Genomic DNA, 20,605 nt, shown 5'->3' on the forward strand with positions numbered 1-20,605 from the left:
GGGAGGGAGGGAAGAAGGAAGGAAGGAAGGAAGGCAGGCAATGATAGTATAAGATAATCCCAGCACTCAGAAGGCAGGCGGATTTCTGAGTTTGAGGCCAGCCTGATCTACAGGGGAGTTCCAGGACAGCCAGGGCTACACAGAGAAACATTGTCTCAAAAACCCAAAAACAGAAAAGGAGGAAGAGGAAGGAAGTACCCTAACATATTTAATATACCAGCCTCTTATGTCAAAGGAAAAGTCCTAATGAAAACAAGGCTATAAAATGGCTATATTGTGATTCTGAGGCCAAATATATTTATGACTTTGTCAGTTGACCTAAGTTTGTATGTGTGTGTGTGTGTGTTGTTGCATATGAGACTAAGATAGGAAGACTGAGTTTAAAGCCAGCTTGGAACAAACTGAAAAAAGTTTGGATTTTTTTAATAGTGTAGAGTGTGCATGTGCTCGTGCACATGTGTGGAGATCAAAGGACAACCCTCAGGAGTTGGCTTTTTTTTTTTCATCTTGGCGTCTAGGAATATAAGACACAGCCTACAAGGCTTGCTTGGCAAGCATCTTTACCAATAGAGCTATCTCATCTCCCAAGTTTGAATTCCCCTGCCCTCCTCTTCCTCCTCTAGTTCCTTTTTTAATCTCAAATGTATTTATTTACCTTTTGAAGCAAAATGTTACTGGTCCCTATATTTCTCTTCACGAGAAACTCTTCTTCAAGAGTTACAAGACTTGAGGAAGCTTAAATGTTTTCTTCTTGATACTTTACTTTGGAAAGCAAACCACATGGAGATTCCTCCTGTTGACCTGTTCCAGCATGTATTTTTAGCTCCAGAACTAATACATGCAGAACTAAGTACAGGAGATGGAAAATCTTAAAGTAGGTTCTAAATGAAACTCAAGCCACTTCAGTTTTTTTATTTAACATGAAGATATAATACTTTAGTGACAAATAATTTAGTCTACTAAGGTATCCAGCCAAATTTGAGTTCTCAAGTGAAAATAAAATATAAGGATAACTAACGTAGATGTATGAATTATATAAAGTGATAAATCCAAGACTAAATCAGAAAGGAAAAGAAGGTTTGGAAGCTCTCCCTAGAGTCATACTATGCTTCATTTATTGTTTATGTAAAATGTATATTCTGTGTCTTTATGCATCTTTGTGAGTCTGTTGGTCAGAGTTAAAGTAAAATACAGTTTACTAGTGGAAAGGAAGACATTTTATGATTTTTTTTATAGGCCAATTTAGGAAGATAAGACAATTATAAATATACTAATGAAAGAACACCAAACTGCATCAAGGAAAAATTGATTCAAGGGAAGGGAAAACAAAAAAAATAACAGTAATGATTTGAAATTTCAGTACTTATACCTGCTAATAACAAGGCAGAGAGTTAGGGAGGAGACCTAAGTAATACAATAAACCAAACATCTGAAATCAGCTTTCCAGCAACAAAGTATATATCTTTCCTGAGTACACAGAGCATCTATTAAGTGTGTTTGTCAGTCTCCACAGAATAAAGGTCAAATCAGTAACACACACACAAAATGGGGAAATTAAGTAAATTTGTGGGGGGAAAAAAAAACCCTTCTCCAGGAGACAGTGGACCAAAGGGGAAAACATAACTGGAACCAGAAATTTCTTAGAAATGAGTAAGAAAATATAGCATACTAGAACTTAAACAGTAGAGTTGATATGGTTTATCATAGAGGGAAAACTCAGCCATCAGTGAGTGTGTGCTCAGTAAGAACAGGGTTCGCAGGGTCACCAAGATGCTGGGGGAAGCTGGCTGGTGGCTCAGCTTGGAGTCTTAACAGTCAAGCAGGCTAAGACAGGAGAATTACCATGAGTTTAAAGCTAGCCTAGCTGGCTAGAAAATGAACTATATCTATGGTATACAGAGTGGGGGGGGGAGGAGCAGTTCAAATCAAAAGATCAAAAAAATAGAGGGAAAATGATACATTAGCAATGCTGTTGAAACAAAAAGTTAATTCTGTAAAAATACCAAGAAAATCAGCATGCATTTAGTAGGATTAACTCAGGGGGACAAGGGTGACAGAATTTAAATTGCTGACCTTACAGAAGTAATAAACAAAGAAAAAAGAAGGAATTCTACTGTGAGTAAATATATGCTAAGAAATAAAATACTTCTTTTTCAAATACATATGGATGGAACTGACTGTCTAGTAGTTGAAACTACAGATGCACAGAACCATGCCATGCAGAGGACTATGGTGTACATGTGAGACCAGCCTAGGAGTACTAGGAGACCTGTCCAGAGTGCAGAGAAGTCATTCTAAGAGGGACGGTGTTGCTTTTCTGTGAAGTTTTAGTCTGTCGACCTAGCAGGCCCAAACAGAATGATATTTAGTGGTAGTGAAAGAACACCTGACCTGTCTGTCCATAAAATAAGAGATTTAATTTCCAAATGTGGTATGTTATCATGATTGAAAGGGAAAAAAAAATATCCTTCTTGCCTAGGTTCCTCACCTCACACATTATTTATTCTCTTTTGACCTCACATTTATAAAATGGGCTAAGAGTTATACACTTAAATATGGCTGTTGTTACATTTATGTGTATACACATATGTGCACATGTACCTTGTTCAGAACACTGTCGGGTACACAGCTTATTACTGAAGCCCTTTTCAGATCTGAATTTCTATAAAATGGGCAAGACCAGGGACACAGGTTAATAATTACTATTATTATATATAATTAGTATATGCTAATAGCAAATAGCATCTGAGGGGATAGATGGGAAGAGGCTCCATTGGAAGGCAGGGGATAGCATATAAACTGGCAGGCACAGAAGTGTGAACTCAAGTCAGGACAAGAGATGGAGGAGATGCATGCAAGACCAGGGAGGGGGAAACAAAGGTCCTCTGTGGAAAACCACAGGAGGTGAAAAAGAGAAGGCCTTAGGCCTCAAGAAGATCATGCTTTGATGTGGAACTTGATAGAGCCAAGTGTTAGGGTTATGGGATGTATCCAGTGGAGAGGAAAAACTGACGCTAGAGGTAAAGGAAACGCACCACGGCAAGGTCAATGTATTTGGGTTAAAGGAAAAGAAACATATGATAGTGTCATCAGATTTTGGGTGTGAAAGTTTTAATTGGAAAACCTTGGAAGCTGGGCAGTGGTGGCTCTTCCCTTTAATCCCAACACTCAAGAGGCACAGGCAGTCCAAGTCTCTGAGTGTGTGGAGGAACCTGGTCTCAAACAAAACAAGCAAACAAAGAAAAGAAAAGAAGCAAACACTTAGAAGTTAAAGGAACTTGTGTTGGATGACAACTTCAGCTTGTTTTTACTGAATAGGAGGCAGCATCTGTGAAATTAGTGTTTCTAACCAGCTGTAAATGTTTTTTCTCACTCTGCCTTCTGCATGATTTACTGCACTTTAAATATTTCCATGCCTCATGCTAAGAGCTTATTTCCAACTTAAACATGTTGGGGTTAGAGGGATGTCTCAACTGTTAGGAGCACTTGTTACTCTTAGAGAAGACCCTGGTTCAGTTCACAGTAATGACCTCCATAAATTCATTTCCGCTGTGCTCACCTCCCTCCAAAGGCACTACATGTGTGTGGTGCACATGGAAGAAAATACCCATACATGTAAAATGAATCTTTACAACCAAACAACCTTAAGAGGTAAGTGTATATGAATGTTACAGAGCTCACCACTCTTAACTAGTAAATGCTAGTACTAGTTGTACTGCTTCTTTAGATCCACGCTCAAAGGGAAATGTATTGTTTCTTGGGTTCATATGCCTTCACCCCAAAAACATGTTCTTGTGGTGTACTCTTGTGTGATCTTGTATTATGATTAGCATGACTGTTATCCCCCTGCCCCCACTATGCTCACTGGTACAGTATCTTCCAGTGAAGAAATCCATTCAGTTTCTGGAAACCCTTACTGAAAACAGAGATCCACTTGCACAGGTCTTTTAAAACTCTTTCTAAAAGCGATTTAGTATAGTTAACTGCCGCTGAGGTTAGTGAAATGATTTGGGTTCTGATGCTACTGTCGATGGGCATTTTTGAGTAAGACATTGACTCTCTTGGGCCTACCTCTCCTTAATAGGTAGCCTGGCGTGAGCTGCAGTTTTCAGTGAGGCTGGGAGTAGCTAGGGAATTAAGAAAGGGGAGATACACAGAGAAAAGCTGGGCCTGGAGCACTGTGCTTGCTCTGATGAGCACACCAATTACCACAACATCCCAACCATGAGGAATCTCAGCACAAGTGGGGGTGAGGAGCTGAGCCGTCTCAGTAGGGGTCTCTAAGGCTGCAGGCATCCTGGAGGAAGACTGTGCAGATGACAGTTTGGCACACTCTGGTCAATTGTTTGGATTGTACACACTGCCAACATTTACACCCAGGAAGAAAGCTTTGCCACTCCCAAGAGGCTGGGATGTTGGTCCCTGTCACGCTCATGCCCCGTCAACACACACACACTCACTGAGGACTTCTTCCACTCTGTGCATCTCTATCTCGATGCTTCCTCAGCCCCTTACACAGGGATGAGGGTCTTCTGTGTTTATGGCTTCCATTACTCTGTTCCTTCATATGGGTCTTATATGAAAACAGTCAGTTTACCTGCAGGGCATGTGCAAAGTAAGATGTCTTGTTCTTTATATTTTGAAATAGGTGACAACCAAAGCCAAGGAACTGAAGGACTCAGTCACCAGCTCCCCCGGTGAGTTGCCATCTTAATCAATTTTATTCCACAAATCCAAGCAAATGAAAGAGTCAATCACCCCAAGTGAGTTTCTTCATTATCACTAATCTGACAAGGTTTCTTCAAGATGAATAGCTTTTTGTAATAACTTCTTTAAGTGCTAGGAATGGTAGTTTTCCCAGAAACCTCTACTGATCCTTTCTCTGAAAGGTTAGCCATAGCTACTGAATCAGTCTGGTCCTGCTAAGTTGATTAAGGGTAAAGATGTAGAATGTTAGCATACCTAGGGATCCCAGGATCGTCAGACGAGTTCAGTATGGTGTTCTCCCTAGGTTTAGGAAAGACTGTTTTAAGCTTCCGTCCATCAATGAAGTGATTTACGTGGGCAGAGAGACAGAGTAACAGTAGTATATCACGAGAAAGTCCACTTCCAGAACTTTGTGCAGGAATGTGTTGTTGGAAAGCTACTGCAGGTTACAGTGAGAAACTGACACGCACCTTCTGTGGGTCTCGCTGTGTTGCCTCCTGAGTAGCCGAGTAGTTCTATAGGCATGACCAGTCACAGTCATCATCCCCTCCCACTGCCCCAAGACAGGGTTTCTCTGTGTAGCCCTGGCTGACCTGGAACTCACTCTGTAGACCAGGCTGGCCTCGAACTCAGGGATCCACCTGCCTCTGCCTCCCAAGTGCTGGGATTAAAGGTGTGCGCCACCACCGCCCAGTTCAGCTTTCCTTTAAAAGGAATTATGAAATAGTGTTCTCCAAAGTGAAGTATACAAAGCAGTCCTTTACTCTACTTGGGAGAGACCAGCCTCCGTTATTCAAATTGAAGGCTGATATGGGTTAGATAAGACTTTATATTTGGAAGGAAAAAAATCCATGAGGAATCAACAGAAAGAAAAATGATCAAAGACTTCAGAATTTCCTTGATGCTTGAGGGAGACAGAAGTTTGTCTACCTACGCAGTGAATGAGAGTGGTGACCAACCCCTAATCATTACCATGGCTAATATTAATAAGTATTAACATTAATAAAATGAGATGGAGAGAAACTGTGACGCACGCACATACACGCGGGGGAGGTGAGGGGAATGGGTGTTTGCAGTGTAGGAAGACTGTATTAGGATTTCTCCTGCTTTATATTTAATCTAAAATAGTGAGGAATGAACACGTTTTCTTTATTTAATCTACACAGTTAATCCAGAGTCTCACTATGTTCATTCTGGAGAGCAGATGCCTCATATGGGCCAAGACTTCAGAGAGAAAATGGGTTGGTGGTGGCCTCTTGCTCATTCTTTGATTTGAGCTTGTTCCCATCCAGGACAAGCTGAGACCCTCTAGTGTCATGATGGTGCTTTCTGAGTACCACGGAGAGCAAGCCTGGGACTGCGTCATGTCACACAGAAGCATCTAGTACTTTAACAGAATGCTCTTAAAAGTTAGTGAAATAAATTTTCACATTTTTCAATAAAAGTTCTAAGCTTGGCTCCAGATATTAAGATAAAATGTTTCTGGAGAAACAAAGGTGACTTTTAAACAAAGAATGCGAAAGTAACTATTTGGAAATGTATTTGTGTTGAACAAGAAACAACATTTAGAAATAGATGCTTTAAAGCATTTATCATATGCTATATATTATTTATATTATCTTGTATTTGTTACCTTGTGGCCAAAATGATTGTTACTGGGCCTGGTGATACACGCTTGTCATCATGTTAGGATGTGGGTGAGGAGGGCTCTGTTGTGTAGAAAGTTCAAGCCCAGCCTGAGCTCCATTGGAACACACATCTGCATGTGTGAGTGCTTGTGGGGCAGGGCTCACGTGGCCTTACGTTAGTTTGCAAAGATAGCTGATGTGGGTGAGCAAGGTGAGTTGGCAGATAAAATCGAGCTTGCTGCCAGCCCTGACAGGCTCAGCTCAGTCCGTGGGACCCACATGTTATAAGAGAGCCCACGAGTGTTCTCTTATACAGTAAGGATGGCAGCAGAAAATTACTTAATCTGCCAAAAAAATCTACACATACACATGAAATAAATTAAAAGTTTTACTTAATAAAAAAAATTAAAAACTGAATTGGGTTGGGGATTTCAGTCAGCACTAGAAACCTGTGAAACTCTAAGATCAGTCCTCAGCAGTGTGGGGAGAAAGGCTGACTGGTTTAAGAGAAACTTAATGCTAAGCTTACCACTACACCACTGTCCTTATTTACTGTCCTAGTCAGCTATGATGGCTAGCAGATCCTTGATATCTTAATAGACTTGGTAGCTAACTTGTAAATTTGGTATTTTATCCAGTATTATGTATTTTTTCTATTTTTTCATCCCATGTGAAACTGCAGTTTTTGTCAGTCTAGAACTGAAATGGGGGGGGGATAAAGAGGGGGAGGTGTCTGTTCTCTCCTTCCATAATCTGGGTCCTGGTTAACCCTAGAGCCGTCTCATTAGCCTAGCTGAACATAATATAATGTCAGCTCAGAAAGTTACTCAGTCTGCAGCGGCAGCAGACATGTGAAGGACAGGCCCTAACAGCAGGTCTTTCTGGGTGAACTTACACCTGTGGTGGTGGGTAGTGCTACTTGGTAGAGGAAACAGGCACATGCAAATGAATGTTGTCCATGTTCACCACAGGGCACACATCCCATTCAGCTACCTATGCAGATTCTGGCTCTGAGAAGAGCTCTCCTGTCGCACCCTGCTAGGCTCAATGTCTTACTGTGATAACCTAGGTAAAGAAACTATCAACTCGACGTATGTCAGTCTGCAGCCAGACAGTGGCGACCGGCTGCAGACTGTCTTCTTGAGTGTACAGACCCTACCAAGAACTAGTCTGAGTTTCCAGGACTACAGTCCTTTGTCCCTTTGAGTGTAAGCTTAAGGTGCAAACTGGTGAGACCTTGCATGCTAGAAGCCTTCCTCTTCCCCAGGGGAGGGAGGACTTTAGACAGGAATTTCTGAGGGGATATTGATATGGATTTTAGAGACTAAGCAAATCAAAATTTCTTGACAAGCAATAATTTATTTAAAAAAAAAAACACACACACACACAAAAAAAACCATGAGCTTTGTGTGGTGACGTTAGCCTTTAAATCTAGTACAGGCAGGCTGATCTCTGAATTTGAGGCCTGCCTAGTCTACAGAGTGAATTCCAGGACAGCCAGGGCAACACAGAGAGACGTCTCATAAACAAACAAACAAATAAACAAATCACCTGTATCTTTATCTTGAAATTCTTCTTTGGAATGGTTCATAATTAAATGACATTACTGATAGGTACATGGCAGTAATCCACAAATTAAAGAATGTTTAAGGCTTACCTACATTTACAAACTGTCCTCCAAAGAGGCTAAACACACATCTAATTTGGTAACCAGTAGCCACATTTAGCTATTTTTAATTAAAGTTTGAGGCTGGGAAGATGGCTCAATTATAAAGGTTTTGCAACACAAACATGAAGACCTGAGTTTAGTCCTTGGCACCCATGCGAGAAAGCTAGGTACAGCATTTTGTGATTCCAGGACAGGCAAGGTGGGCACAGGAGGATCCCTGGTGTCTCAGCCGGCTGTTTCAGATGAAGTAATGAGTCCCGGGTAAGAGGGAACACAAGATGGAGACTGACAAGGACAGACGACATACGATGTCGACCTGTAGCTGCCACACTCATTCGCACACATGTGCATGCACACACATGCAAGCACATAACACAAAAAATAAACTGAAACTTACATGAGGTTTTAAACATGGTTCCTTAGAGACACCAAGTGGTTATAGTACTACAGAACATGAGGTTAGACCCCCCAGGGTTAGACGGTCCCTGCTCCCAATGGAAGTGTCCCAATCCAAACTGTTCTTGGGGGTTGCCCTGCCTCTGTCCCCTGCCAGGTTCATTACTGAAGGTCACACCTTGATTGCATTGGTGTGCTCCTATTTGTCTGTTTTCCTTTGTAAAGTAAATGGCTTAATCTTTTACTAAGATCCTTTCTCTGCATGTAAAACTTCACCTTGAAGCCAGGTGCGGTGGCACATGCCTTTAGGAGGCAGAAGTTAGGTGAACCTCTAAGTTCAAAACCAGTCTGATATACAGAGCAGGTCTACAGAGAAACTCTGTCTCAAAAATAAGATAAATTCACCTTGGGCTGTGGCGATAGCTTAGCAGGTAAAGGCACTTGTCACCAGGCCTGGCCACCTAAGTTCAGTTCCCTGGGACACACATACATGGTGGAAGCAAAGAACCAAGCCTGTATACATACACTGGCGTGAACACACTGTGACCCATGCACACACTGTAAATATAGTAGTAAGAGTTCTTCTACTAGAACTCTATCTGTGCCTGTCTGCAGAGGAGGTGCAGTGCTAAGCCTGCCTCGTGTATTTTAACTGTGCTAATAGAACTAGTGAATCCTAGATTATAAGGAGTCCCTTCGCTTGTCCAATAAGTGTCAGGTTTCCTCTCCAAAGTCCCTGCTCTTTGATCACAGTCTGGCCATATATACCCTTTATTTCTCAGAGCAGTGGCAAGGAAACAGACAAGGGTCAGACCAGCTCCAGCTCCCATGTCTAATGCATTCAGAAAATGACTTCCCTTATAGATGAGACTGAAGTGTTGATAGTGGGAAAGGTAAATTAGACAGTGCATGTAAAATGCCTCGCACAGTGCCCAAGTTCACCACACCCTTTCTCTTGCGTACTGTGCTCCTTTCCTAGGAATGATCAGGCTCGCTGAACTTAAGTCAAACGTTCAGAATTCCAGGCCAATCAAGATAGCCACAGCCTTGGCAGATGACATCATCACCCAGCGGGAGGACTCAGCAGGGGCCATTGAGGATGAGGAGCAAGAGACTGCTGAGGGTGAGCAGGAGCCAGTGACCACAGAAGGCCGGCCTCGGAGACGGAAGTCAGCCAGGGTGGCTGAGGCAGTAACCAGAGCAGAGCCAGAGGAGAAGCCGAGAGGAAAGAGGCAAAAAGACTTCGGTATATCGGAACAGAATGATTCCAGTGACGAAGAGAGACAGAGAAAAGAAAGAACTCGTGCTGCAGAGGAGGCGTGGACTCAGAGTCAGCAGAAACTTCTAGAATTGGCATTACAGCAATACCCGAAAGGAGCCTCTGACCGCTGGGACAAAATAGCCAAATGTGTCCCATCTAAGAGTAAGGTGCGTAACACTGCACTGGAGTGGGTGGGCCTATGCTCCCTCCCTCCCCAGCCCCCATGCCCCACTGGCGACAGGACCTTGTGTCTCACAGTTGTCTTCAATGTCTACTCAGCTCATGAACCTGTACGCTTGCCAAGGTAGAGATGAGCTTAGGATGCTAAGTGTAGTTATACAGAATAGCTAGCTCTTCTCAAAGAAAACACCAGCTGTGAACCAGAACTCAGGCTGGCCAGATAGCTCTCTGTGGGTAAGGGTGCTTGCCATCATCCATCAAGCTTTGCGATGGGTCAATCCCTGGAATTCACCTGGTGGAAAGAAAGAACCAACTCTCTCAAGTTGTCCCAACATGTCTCTGGACACACATGTGCAAACATGCATTCGTGTATACACACAAACAAACATAAATGTCATATATATTTTATTATAGATACATGTGATAGAGAATGTGTGTATTTTTTTTTTTTAAAAAAAAAGCAAAAACATAAACTTCCCACTGTAGCCTGCCAGCCTACTAGAAAGTTCATCCTACTTAGGAAGGGACATTCTAAGTAAAACAGAGCTTCCAAGAAGTATGTCTGCTCCACAGAAGGTGGGGTAGGGGTCCTCTGGCTCTGTGACAAGTATAACTCGAAGGGCAAGCAGGGCCAACCCCAACACTGTCAGGGTAACTCAGTTCTGCAGTGGTTTGGTTTTGGTGACACTTCACTTCCCAAAGGTGGGTGTTCACGTGGGGCAGTATACAAGTGACCCTTAAGACGTGACTGACTCTCGGGTCTTAGGCCATTTCTAACTGATTGTCATCGAGAGCTCTGAGCTGCTGATAATACATCATCTCAAATACAAGCAGAAGCAAGCCTTGGAGAGCCCAGCGTGCCTTCCCCAGCACTGATTTGCATTTGGAGCCTTGGAGCTCCTATTGTAAGGTCTCCACAGCCAGCCTTCCTCCCGCACAGCTCTTCCTTGCAAGGGTGTGCTCCCAAGTGTGAGCACCCGGAGCACACAGAAATCAAAAATGGCCTCTGGACACGTTGATGCTCATTTACATACCTATTTTTCTTTAATTGAAATTTTACGTTGGAAAGCCTAGCTTGTGGCCATGCATGTCCCTGAGTGCACAGGTCTAGTTATCTGTCACCTACTTTACGATGATGAAACTGAGTTTCTGAGGAGAAAAATAAGCCATTAGCAGTTCATCTCTTTGGGAAGCACAAAGTCTTCCAATCTCTCCAGTTGGTTTGCCAAAAGTAATTATTTCACTCAGTTTCTCTAACTTCTGTCAGACCCAGCCATTTACATGTGTGATAAATTGAGTTTTGCTCAAAATTAAAGCAGCAGAGATGGAGCGGAACCTTCTTGTTTGCCTCAGAGAGGAGCAGGGCTTCTGAGCCCCACAGGAATCCCTTAGCTTTAACTGTGGCCTAACAGCACTAGGCACAGGAGGGGTGCCCACTGACCCTCTGGGGTCAGCTGCCTTGATGGGAACTCAGGTCGTGGCAGGGGACACTCTGCCACCTGCCTGTTCAGACCGCAGCACTGCCCACACTGTCCTGTGAGGGCTGAATGCTAAGAGTGGCCATAGCTGTTTCTGTGCCAATACTTTGAAGGCATGTGTGGGTGATGTTGGGATGTAGGGAGGTCTCACTACGAGATGCTCGTCCTACACTGCTATACCCATCCTGCCCTGGGTACCTGATTAAAGACACTGTTTAGAACAACAGTCATTTGCCCTGGACCCTGAAGTAACATGCTTACAGTATCATAAGGTTGGTATCATCTAGACAGAAAAAGAATAGGTTCTAAAATACACATCATGCCCACCTGAAAATAATGAGCTGCTTCCTTCCATCTTCTCCACCTTAGTTCCACTCAACGTGGGTGGCCACCTTCCATGCTAGTTGTGTACTGCAGCTCACATAGGAAGGTCCCAGCAGCCACCAGGGAGAGGCCCGTCCAGAGCATGAGAGCACTGTGGGCCCAGGTTCCTTGGTTTCTCTGGACTGGGATGTGATGAGATGGAGTTCTCATGGTAGAAGCAGCTAGCAAGCTGACACGGGGGCTGTCACACTGCACTCCACAATCACAGTCAGTCAACACCTTGACCTTGGCTGTCCTTCTAGCAGGTCTTCTCTGACCAGGTCGGCCTGGGACCAGCTGGACTTTCCCAGGAAGTTCTAAAGAAAATGAACACAGGCTTCCTTATTAGGTCTGGGCATTAACCAGCAGAGAGGTCACAGTAAGCTGACAGACAGCACCAGGAGCACTGACTCAAGAAATAACTGTCACCACCTCTCTCTTCATTTCCCACAGGAAGACTGTATTGCTAGATACAAGCTGCTGGTTGAACTGGTCCAAAAGAAAAAACAAGCTAAAAGCTGAATCTTCTGGAAGGTGACGGTGACCATCATTTTCCAAATGAGTACTCTAGAATCTCGTGCAGAAACTTGCATTTTGTACCTCAGTATTTCTAAATGTCATGTGCCTTAGTAAAAAAAAAAAGAAAAAAGAAAAAGAAAGAAAAAAAAAAGAAAACAAATGAATCAATTGTAGACGCTGTAAGGTGCTGTTTTCAGGCCTCCCTGTGTTTCCAGGGAGGATGGGGTGTTCTGCAGACTTAATTTCACCTCACTGTCAAGTTTACTTTGCTGGGAGGTTTCAGATAGTGTTCTAGTGACCAGGTAGACAGGGGAGCATGTGAATGAACTAACGTAGAAGTCAAACATAATAGGCTCTCTTAATAATGGAGCCAGAGGAGCTGGCACGGTGGCACTCAGGAGGCAGCGGCAGGGTCCCTGTGAACTTGAGGACAGCCAAGGTACAGAACACCACCAAACCAAAACAAACAAGTAGCCAAAGAACACACAGTTAATTCATTGCTGGGACTGAGCCACCTGTGAGACTCGGTCACAGATAAACCAGCTTGGCCTCAGGCTGCCTGGCAGAGCAACAAAAGGCCATCTTAATTGGCTCAGAAAAGGATCTGCATTATCAAGAGCATGGTAACATAGTGCAAGGCTGGCTTGCTGGTACTAATGTGCCATTGGCCTAGTTTCTAGAGAGCATGCAGGGAATTCTGGAAACACTTTCTCAGGGTCTTTCCTCCTATTGAGCCTTCTTCATGTCTGAAGTATCCCGTCTGCTGGGTGTTCCTTTATAACCTATCACTTGCTGATATGCGCAGCATGCCTAACCTGAAAAGCACGGAGCTATCTAGAACACATTTAGGGAGAACGATTCACCATCAGCATAATGGTGTCTGAGGTCACCTCTCTGCCCTGTAAGCAACTGCACACAGGAGAACAGGGAGTCCATGCCCTTCACTGAGCTCAGACAACAAAGGCAGGCTCAGGTCTCTAACCCTGTGGAAATGTGGAAACTGCATCCCAGACTCAACTGGCTCCCAAGGACCAACTGAAAAGGGAAAAAGCAACTCAACAACTTGTGTCCTGGAACAGAAGCTTTGTCCCCTCAGCTCTGTAAAGAAGGGACCATGGAGACATGGAAAAGAGAGACCATTTCTAGCCTATCAGCTGGGATGGACAGGACAGCCAGAACCCCTAGAGATCATGGCCTAGGAAGTGGTCACTACACATTTCAAGCTGACCCCATCCTGCCCTTACCCATCTCGGGCAGACAAGCATGTAAGAAAAACAAAGCAGACGGCCTGGCTGAGGGCCCACCTCAGGCTTTCTGTCCTGCAGCTTAGGACATCTGTGAGAACCAGGCTACCAAGTCACCCTTCTCAGTCACAGTGCTAGTAACTGTGGCTATCATACTCTGCCCCAAATCTAAAACGAGACACGTCTTACGGCAGGACATGTGAGACACATCTGTAACCATAGCACCCATAGCACCCAGGAGCTATGGTTACAGATGCAAGTTTGAGGTTGCTCTATGCAGTGAGTTCTAGGCCAGCGCCAGGGCTACACAGTGAGCCCTTAATCAGAAACACTTTGTAAAAATACAACTGGTTGGTACTGGAGTATAAACCTGTTTACTCTCCTCCAGAGTCCTTAAGAACATGAGGCACCAGCACAGCATCCTATACCCATCTGTGCTTCTAAGAGCCATTCTTCACAGCAAAGCTGGATCCTAAAGGGTTGGGTTGCTCTAGGACCAATCAGGTACATATACTACTACACTTCTAGCTCCCAGATGCAGGAGAAAGTTCCCTCCTAAAGGGCTATGGTCTGTAGACAGCAGGTACCTCCAAATGGGGCATACCTGAAGGCCAGTCACTGAAGCATCTGTGACCCTGTTTCAGCCCCAGAAATAGAGGGCCTAGGAATCTCAACCTATGACAACTAAGACACTCCCTACACTCCCCTCGCCTCTCCACGCCTTCTGAGTTCTCTCACACGTGTCTGCTGACAAGCCTCCTTCCACCCACCTTCTCAGTACTGTTCCCATTGCTTGCTTGTTCTGTAGGCTAGGGAGAAGTTGGCTGTGGCCATGAATGACTGTGTCAGCTTTTTTATCCTTGTTAGATAACAGGTACTTGCCCACCCCATCTCCAGCCACATCTCCAAACCTTTTACAGCTGCTCACCCAGGTGATAGCAGCCAGGCACTACATTGCATGGATGTGGACTGTCATCGGGACATAGCCTTTAGATTGGCAGGATCAATCTGACACCTGACAAGCCAAGGCCCTTTGGAGAGTAGCTGCTAGGCAGCAGCATGCTTTGAGTGTTGTCCCTGTGACACCTCTCCAGAACTCCACTTTCTATCTGCCCAGGTCTGTTCTGGGTGGCCACAGCTTGCAAGAGATGGGAGATATCTCTTGAGTTATGTTGTTTTTAGTCCAAACTCATCTGAAAAAAAAAAAAAGATTTTTGTTAAGTATTTTAGTTGAAAATGGCAGAATAATCTGTGTGAAGGCTTTGAGCACCCAACTTCTCAAGAGCAATGTTCCTTTTTGCATGGTCACAAGTTTCTTAACTGTCATTGAGTATCACCAGTGTTGGTGAAGCTGACAGGCCAAGAAAGGCTCCCCAGTGTGAGCTCACATACTTGCCTGAGGTCTTTGATCTATTATGGGTGGACTCCCTGTTTGCTTCAGGTGGCCCAAGTCACACACACACACAGGCACACACTTCAAGAACCAGAGGCTGCTGAGCTAGTCAGGACCTATACCTACTGACTTGTGTCTCTTGATAACCCAAGACAAGGGCTCTGTGGACCACTGCAATGTCAGACTCCCTGGACCCCCAAGGCTGCCCACTGCAGATCTGGACAGGAGGCTCTGAGGGAACATGCTTCTTTAGCCAGTGGGGATGCAGAATTCTAGAGAGGGTAGAGGCCATGAGGCCACGGTGATCCATCCTCCAAGGCCCAGGTCATTGTTGGGAGCAGAATCCCTCACAGTGGGATTCACATGCACAGAAGATTCAATCTATTGCAAAAGAAGCAGGCTTCTTCTGCATGCACAGCCTCCTCTCTTTGCAAGGAAAGCACCAGCCTGCTTCTAGCAGGAGACTGAGTGCTCTGACAGGAGCAGGTTGTGGTGCCAAAACTATTATGTCTCCTGTTGGCCGGCTAAGGAGGAAAAAACAGTTGCATTAGGCAGAATCTGAGATAAAGCAAGTAAGTTTGCCAAATGAGAATTCTGAGCCTGGAAGGGGCTCGGGGTAGGCTGCCAAGCCTGCTGAGCTGAGCTCACTCCTGTGTTCACAGAAGCGGGCCTCTGACCTCTGCGTCCATACTGTGCTACACCACACATCCCCCGCCTACATAACCACATGCACACCAATACATGCATCTTGAAATTTTTAAAGAATTTCTTGCTTTTGTTTGAAACTTTAAAAGGTTTTTTGGTTTTGTTTTGGTATGAGTGTTCTGCCTTTGTGTATGTCTGCGTACCAGAAGAGGACATTGGAATCCCCTGGACATGGTGTTATGGATGGTTGTAAGTTACCATGCATATATGTACGTGATGGAAATTGAACTTCAGTCCAACCTTAGAAGGAAACTTCAAACTGTTCCCAAACAAGAGATGTGCTCCACGGCTGCAATGTGCTGTTTGTGGTCATGCCCAGTTCTACACAATGACACCTCAATACTCAGTATGTTACTGTTAGCAGGTAAGGCCTCGGACGATGAGCTGTTGCCAAAACTCAATGTCTACCCCTCCACCTAAGGTCTCAAAAACAAACCCAACTCCAAAGTTCATGTAGGGTAACCAGTTTATTTATATAGGGTTACTTACAGTGGATGAGGGCTTATCAGTAGGAGCAGAGGTGACCTTCAAACAGCTACGGAAAGTCTGCGCCCAGCAGGGATGGTGGCTTCCCAAGGCTACACTGAGGGAGCCAGCTCCCCTAGTACTTACCCACATACAGAGTCTAGCATCTTCCAGAGACCCCAAAGCACACGGAATTAGAACATAATTGCATACAGTCTGAGGGGGTGGGGGTGGCTGGATACTTGCATGCTGTTCCATGTCCCATCCCCTCCTTCCCAGGATATGAGTCCAAGTCTGGCAAACAGGCCTAACTGGCCTCCTGAAGGTGGTGGCAGTTTGACTTATTACGGGCAAAACCACACACAAAGTTCCTAGGAAGTCAGTGGTCTTCCTCTCATTGAAGACACAAGACAGCTCCCATATTGGAATAGGCCTGGCAGAGATGTATTCTGGCTTCAGCCTCCAACTCCACCATAGGGTTGTTTGTGCTTTCAGCCACCCATGCATGTTGTTAGTGGCCTCCCACTTACTACTGGGCACTTTTCAGCTGGTTATCCATTTCCTGGACCTCTCTCCACACCCAAACTGTTCATATCACTGTTCACTCAAGTACTGCACCCATAGCATTTTCTGAGGCTATCTAATCCTATAAATCAGTATGAGTCATCTTTTGATTTTGCATACACTCACATTCTTTTATGGAAATAGAAGTAAATGCCCCAAGTTCTGGGCTGGGACTGTCTCAACTGGTAGAGTACTTTCCAGCAATCATGAAGCCCTGGGATTCATCCCCAGCACCCCATAAAACTGGGTGTGGTGCTGCATGGCTGTCATCCCAGAACTCAAACTGTAGTAGGATCAGGTCATCTTTGGCTATAGAGTGAGTTCCAGACCAGCCAGGCTGTGGTTGTCTTCATGAGCTGTCTCCCATAAGTCTCTAGCATTTGAATATGTGGCTTTGTTCCAAAAGCCATTTCAAAATCAGCTCTGTTTCCTGCTTGTGGCTCCTGTAGACCCAGTCCTACTGCCACCTCCAACCAGCTATCATGGACTCATACCTCTGGAACCATAGGCACCAAATAAACCATTTCTTTTATAAGTTGCTTTGGTTATGGTGTTTTGTAACAGCAACAGAGAATTAACTAAGAGAGGTGAGAAAGGGGGTGGAGGAATGAGGTACAGGAGAAGAGGGGAGAGAACAAGCTGGTGTCTTCAAAGTTGCCACTGGCTGGTATTGAGCAGCGCCACTGGGGGCAGCATCCCTAAGGGACCTGAACTTGCTTTTCTATACCAGAACATGTCCACTTTCTCCCCTGAATTCTTCACATCAGCCCAATCCTCAGTCCTACCATGGCTCCTATTTCTTTGCTACCTCTTGTCCTTCTGTACATCTTTGTTCTGTTCTGAGGTCATGCTATATGGTACTGGTGCAGTGAGCCAAGCAAGTTACACAGCTTCCACATTCTGGTGATACCAGAATGACCACACCATCTAGTCTTCCCCAAACATCCAAAAACTATGACCAACTATTCAAAACAGGGGTCCTCTGCCAGAGCAGCTGGTGTTGGGGATGCAGGTGTCATCCACTCATCTGGCCAACAGCAAAGACTCTGTAAAGTCAATCTCTGTCTCTTCCTACAAACCTGTGATAAAGTAGAGGACTTAGGGCTGGAGATGAGGCTCAACCAGAAACTACTTGCAGGGAGTCCTTGGACCACAGAAGCTAGGTGACAGCACAAACCTGAAATCCCACTACCCAGGCTTTAATGGAAAAAGAACTACAAGTTCAAGGGCAGCCTTAGCTACCTATATAGAGTCTGAGGCTGGCCAGGATACATAGCCCCTATTAAAACAAAATACAATTAGGAGCCAAGGGTTAGTTTTTTTCATGTTCACTCAACTCTTAATTACCAAGAAGAAATAACATGCATCTCTATACTCTGATTCAATTATGTCTGGAGTAAAAAGCTACAGTGTATCCATGTCCCAAGGATCACTGGACACATGTATGTATTTCTGTTTTAGAGAATGCCTCGCATTTACTCTAAATATGTGAACAACAGATTTAGTTTTTAATCAAGTGTGCATGCTACTTTTTTTTAAATGTGTTATAAATAAATGTCTCCTCTAGAGCCAATTCCCTTCTTACTGTGGATACTCACCCACCCACCCTCTCTCCTCAACAATCACCTGCCATCTCTAGACAGAGCTGAGCAGCTCCATGCTGTTCTGCACAGCCTACCCCTGAGAAATCAGACAACTACAAGATAAACTCCCAATGAGACATACCCACAGTACAAGGAAGCACTGCACACATGAGTTCAGGACAGCCGCCGCTCCGAAAAAGAAGGGCATGGGGCTATAAACATCATTAAATTTTATTAACAAAAACTTTGTACATTTTAATACATGTGGAATTTTACATCTAAGTAAAATAACAGCACATTCAAAAATTTACCATTTATACAAATTGTTACAGAATAACAACCAGTGGGTTACATACGTAAAATAAACCACACTGATTCTTTTAAATTATCTACAAAAGGCTTGACTTTCTTTAAAATTCCCCTGAACATATAAAAATAAATTAATTTTACTTTTCAATTAAATCTACCAATTAGAAATATTACAAATCAAAATATCAATGTTATCTTATGAATTTTTCACATTACAAAACAGATTCACAACCTTATTTACAGAAGTGAGGTAAGAAGTGTGCAGCGTCACAGGAGACAGACTGCTAAGCTAGCGCGTTCTTCCAGCTAAGCACACAGTGGAGGGCCAACTGCAGCTGGGCCTTTTCCACTAGTAATTCAATTCATGCGTTTCAGAAACAGACCGATGATTCTGTCCCCAACTGTTTAACCTACTAGTCTGCCATATTGTCACAGTCAAGAGCATAGCTACTCAAAGTCGAAAGGCTGTGGGACAGGTTTTAAGAACTGTGCTGGCTCCTGTGATTGTTCCAGTGGGTGGTTTTGAGAGACTGGTGAAATAAACAAGCATCTATGCTCTTCCCAGATCTACTTGTTTCCTTGTGGACAGTTTGCCTGAGCGCTCTATGGTGGTACAGAAAAGTTCAACAGAGGCAGAAGCATGCATGGGGAAGGCTGCTGGCACAAGTGGCCTACCCTGCTGTACAAAGCCCTTTCTACCCAGGGAGGTCCCAACAGGCACTTGGTTGATGCCAGAACCTTCCAGCAGTTTCCACATTGGTATCTCTTTCTGAAAGAAACTATTCACTTCCAATTGATCTGGTTCTCCCAGCAGCCTTAGAACTCACTTAACTCGAGATCTCAGTAGGTTTTAACACACACACACACACAAAAAAAAAATTTTTTTTTTTGCAAAAGAAAATTACTGTTAGCAGAAGCAGTTGTCTCCATCCTAATCTGATCTCCAAATGGACAAATGTCATTAGAAAGGAATTCTTTAAAACAACATTTGCAAAGCCCCAGTTGAGGATCTGTGTAATCACAATATTTAATGAATATAACTCCAAGAGAAGAAATCAGACAGTTCTCAAAACTTAAGATCTGCCCCATGGAACAAGCACACTCTATCCCAATAAGATATTTCCTATTCCAACTTTTATGATATAACCAAGTGGTTTGCAAATAGAATAGTCTTTAGTTTTATATGTCTCCAATTTATAACAAAACTAGCTGTGCACCAAGCACATTACATTTTTTTCTTGGATTAATAAACTCATTGCATGTGAATTATTTCATTGACAAAAAGTTATTAATTTTTCTTCCAAAGTTCAAACACTTTGGTAGGGGGTGGGGATATAGGAATTCCATTTCAGTGCAACAAAGCAACAAGAAAATTACTCAGAGCCTCACAAGGGTATGTGTGGCATCTTCCCCTGTGCGTTCCCACCGCCCTTCTTCATAGCTATGGCAGACACTGCAGCAGCCAGTGAAGCACAAAGCAGCAGGAGAGCCGAGTTCTGGCAATTTTCAAGTGTCAACTTTTCTCTTGAGTTACAGGCCCAGTTTTATCACTAAGTCTCTGCAATTCAAAACAAAAATTATAAGCATTAGTTCAACCAATGTTGGCCGAGACAAGATAATACCCTCTATCTCAGACTGTCATTGATTCAATGTGGTACAAGTGATTTCTCCTGAAGTCAGCTACTCTTTAGCACAGTGAACATGGATTTCTAAGAAGGATTTCTATCACCACACTGGGCACTTGGAAAGGCACAAAGGTGGTGAGCCCATCCTTGGATACAATTCTAAGGAAAGGATGGAGCATCACTGTCCCAAATCCACCTTTCCACAGGAGGAGCAAGGTATGGCCAATACTGAGCGTTGATGGACTCGGAAAAAGTCACAGTTGACCCCACAGCTGTATATGTTCTCTGAGCTTTGACCTCTCTTAGCCCTTGCCTACTGTGAGTGGGGTTCCACCTACCATGTTAAGAAATGAATTCACGTATCATGTTGTACTCCAGGATCTTTGGACCCAGCAGCACCTTAACTTCCCTCCCAACCCAGCTTCCTGTTGATTTTGTTGTTTGTCTTGAGATTGAGTCACAAGGTGTGGTAGCACCTGTCTTTAATCCCAACATGATGGACAGGTCCTGTGAGTT

At 44.0% G+C, this 20,605-nt stretch overlaps 2 protein-coding genes across 6 annotated transcripts in view; one reads left to right on the forward strand and one right to left on the reverse strand.

Annotated features, from left to right (window-relative positions):
• Dnajc1 (DnaJ heat shock protein family (Hsp40) member C1) overlaps positions 1 to 13,667 on the forward strand; it is a 170,611-nt gene extending 156,944 nt beyond the window's left edge. The window contains exons 10-12 of the mRNA XM_028764834.1: positions 4,649 to 4,697; positions 9,380 to 9,828; positions 12,136 to 13,667. Coding sequence (XP_028620667.1) covers positions 4,649 to 4,697; positions 9,380 to 9,828; positions 12,136 to 12,204 — 567 coding nt within the window. The 3' untranslated portion in view covers positions 12,205 to 13,667. The remainder of the gene's footprint in view (positions 1 to 4,648; positions 4,698 to 9,379; positions 9,829 to 12,135) is intronic.
• A 4,661-nt stretch (positions 13,668 to 18,328) lies between these two features.
• The window catches only part of Mllt10 (MLLT10 histone lysine methyltransferase DOT1L cofactor), a 144,213-nt gene continuing 141,936 nt past the window's right edge, over positions 18,329 to 20,605 (reverse strand). For all 5 annotated transcript variants that reach the window (XM_028764918.1, XM_028764916.1, XM_028764919.1 and 2 more), the window contains one exon: positions 18,329 to 20,022. In XM_028764918.1, coding sequence (XP_028620751.1) covers positions 19,978 to 20,022 — 45 coding nt within the window. In that variant the 3' untranslated portion in view covers positions 18,329 to 19,977. The remainder of the gene's footprint in view (positions 20,023 to 20,605) is intronic.

The sequence above is a fragment of the Grammomys surdaster genome, unplaced genomic scaffold (assembly GCF_004785775.1).
Source record: "Grammomys surdaster isolate TR1022 unplaced genomic scaffold, NIH_TR_1.0 146, whole genome shotgun sequence".
NCBI lineage: Eukaryota > Metazoa > Chordata > Mammalia > Rodentia > Muridae > Grammomys > Grammomys surdaster.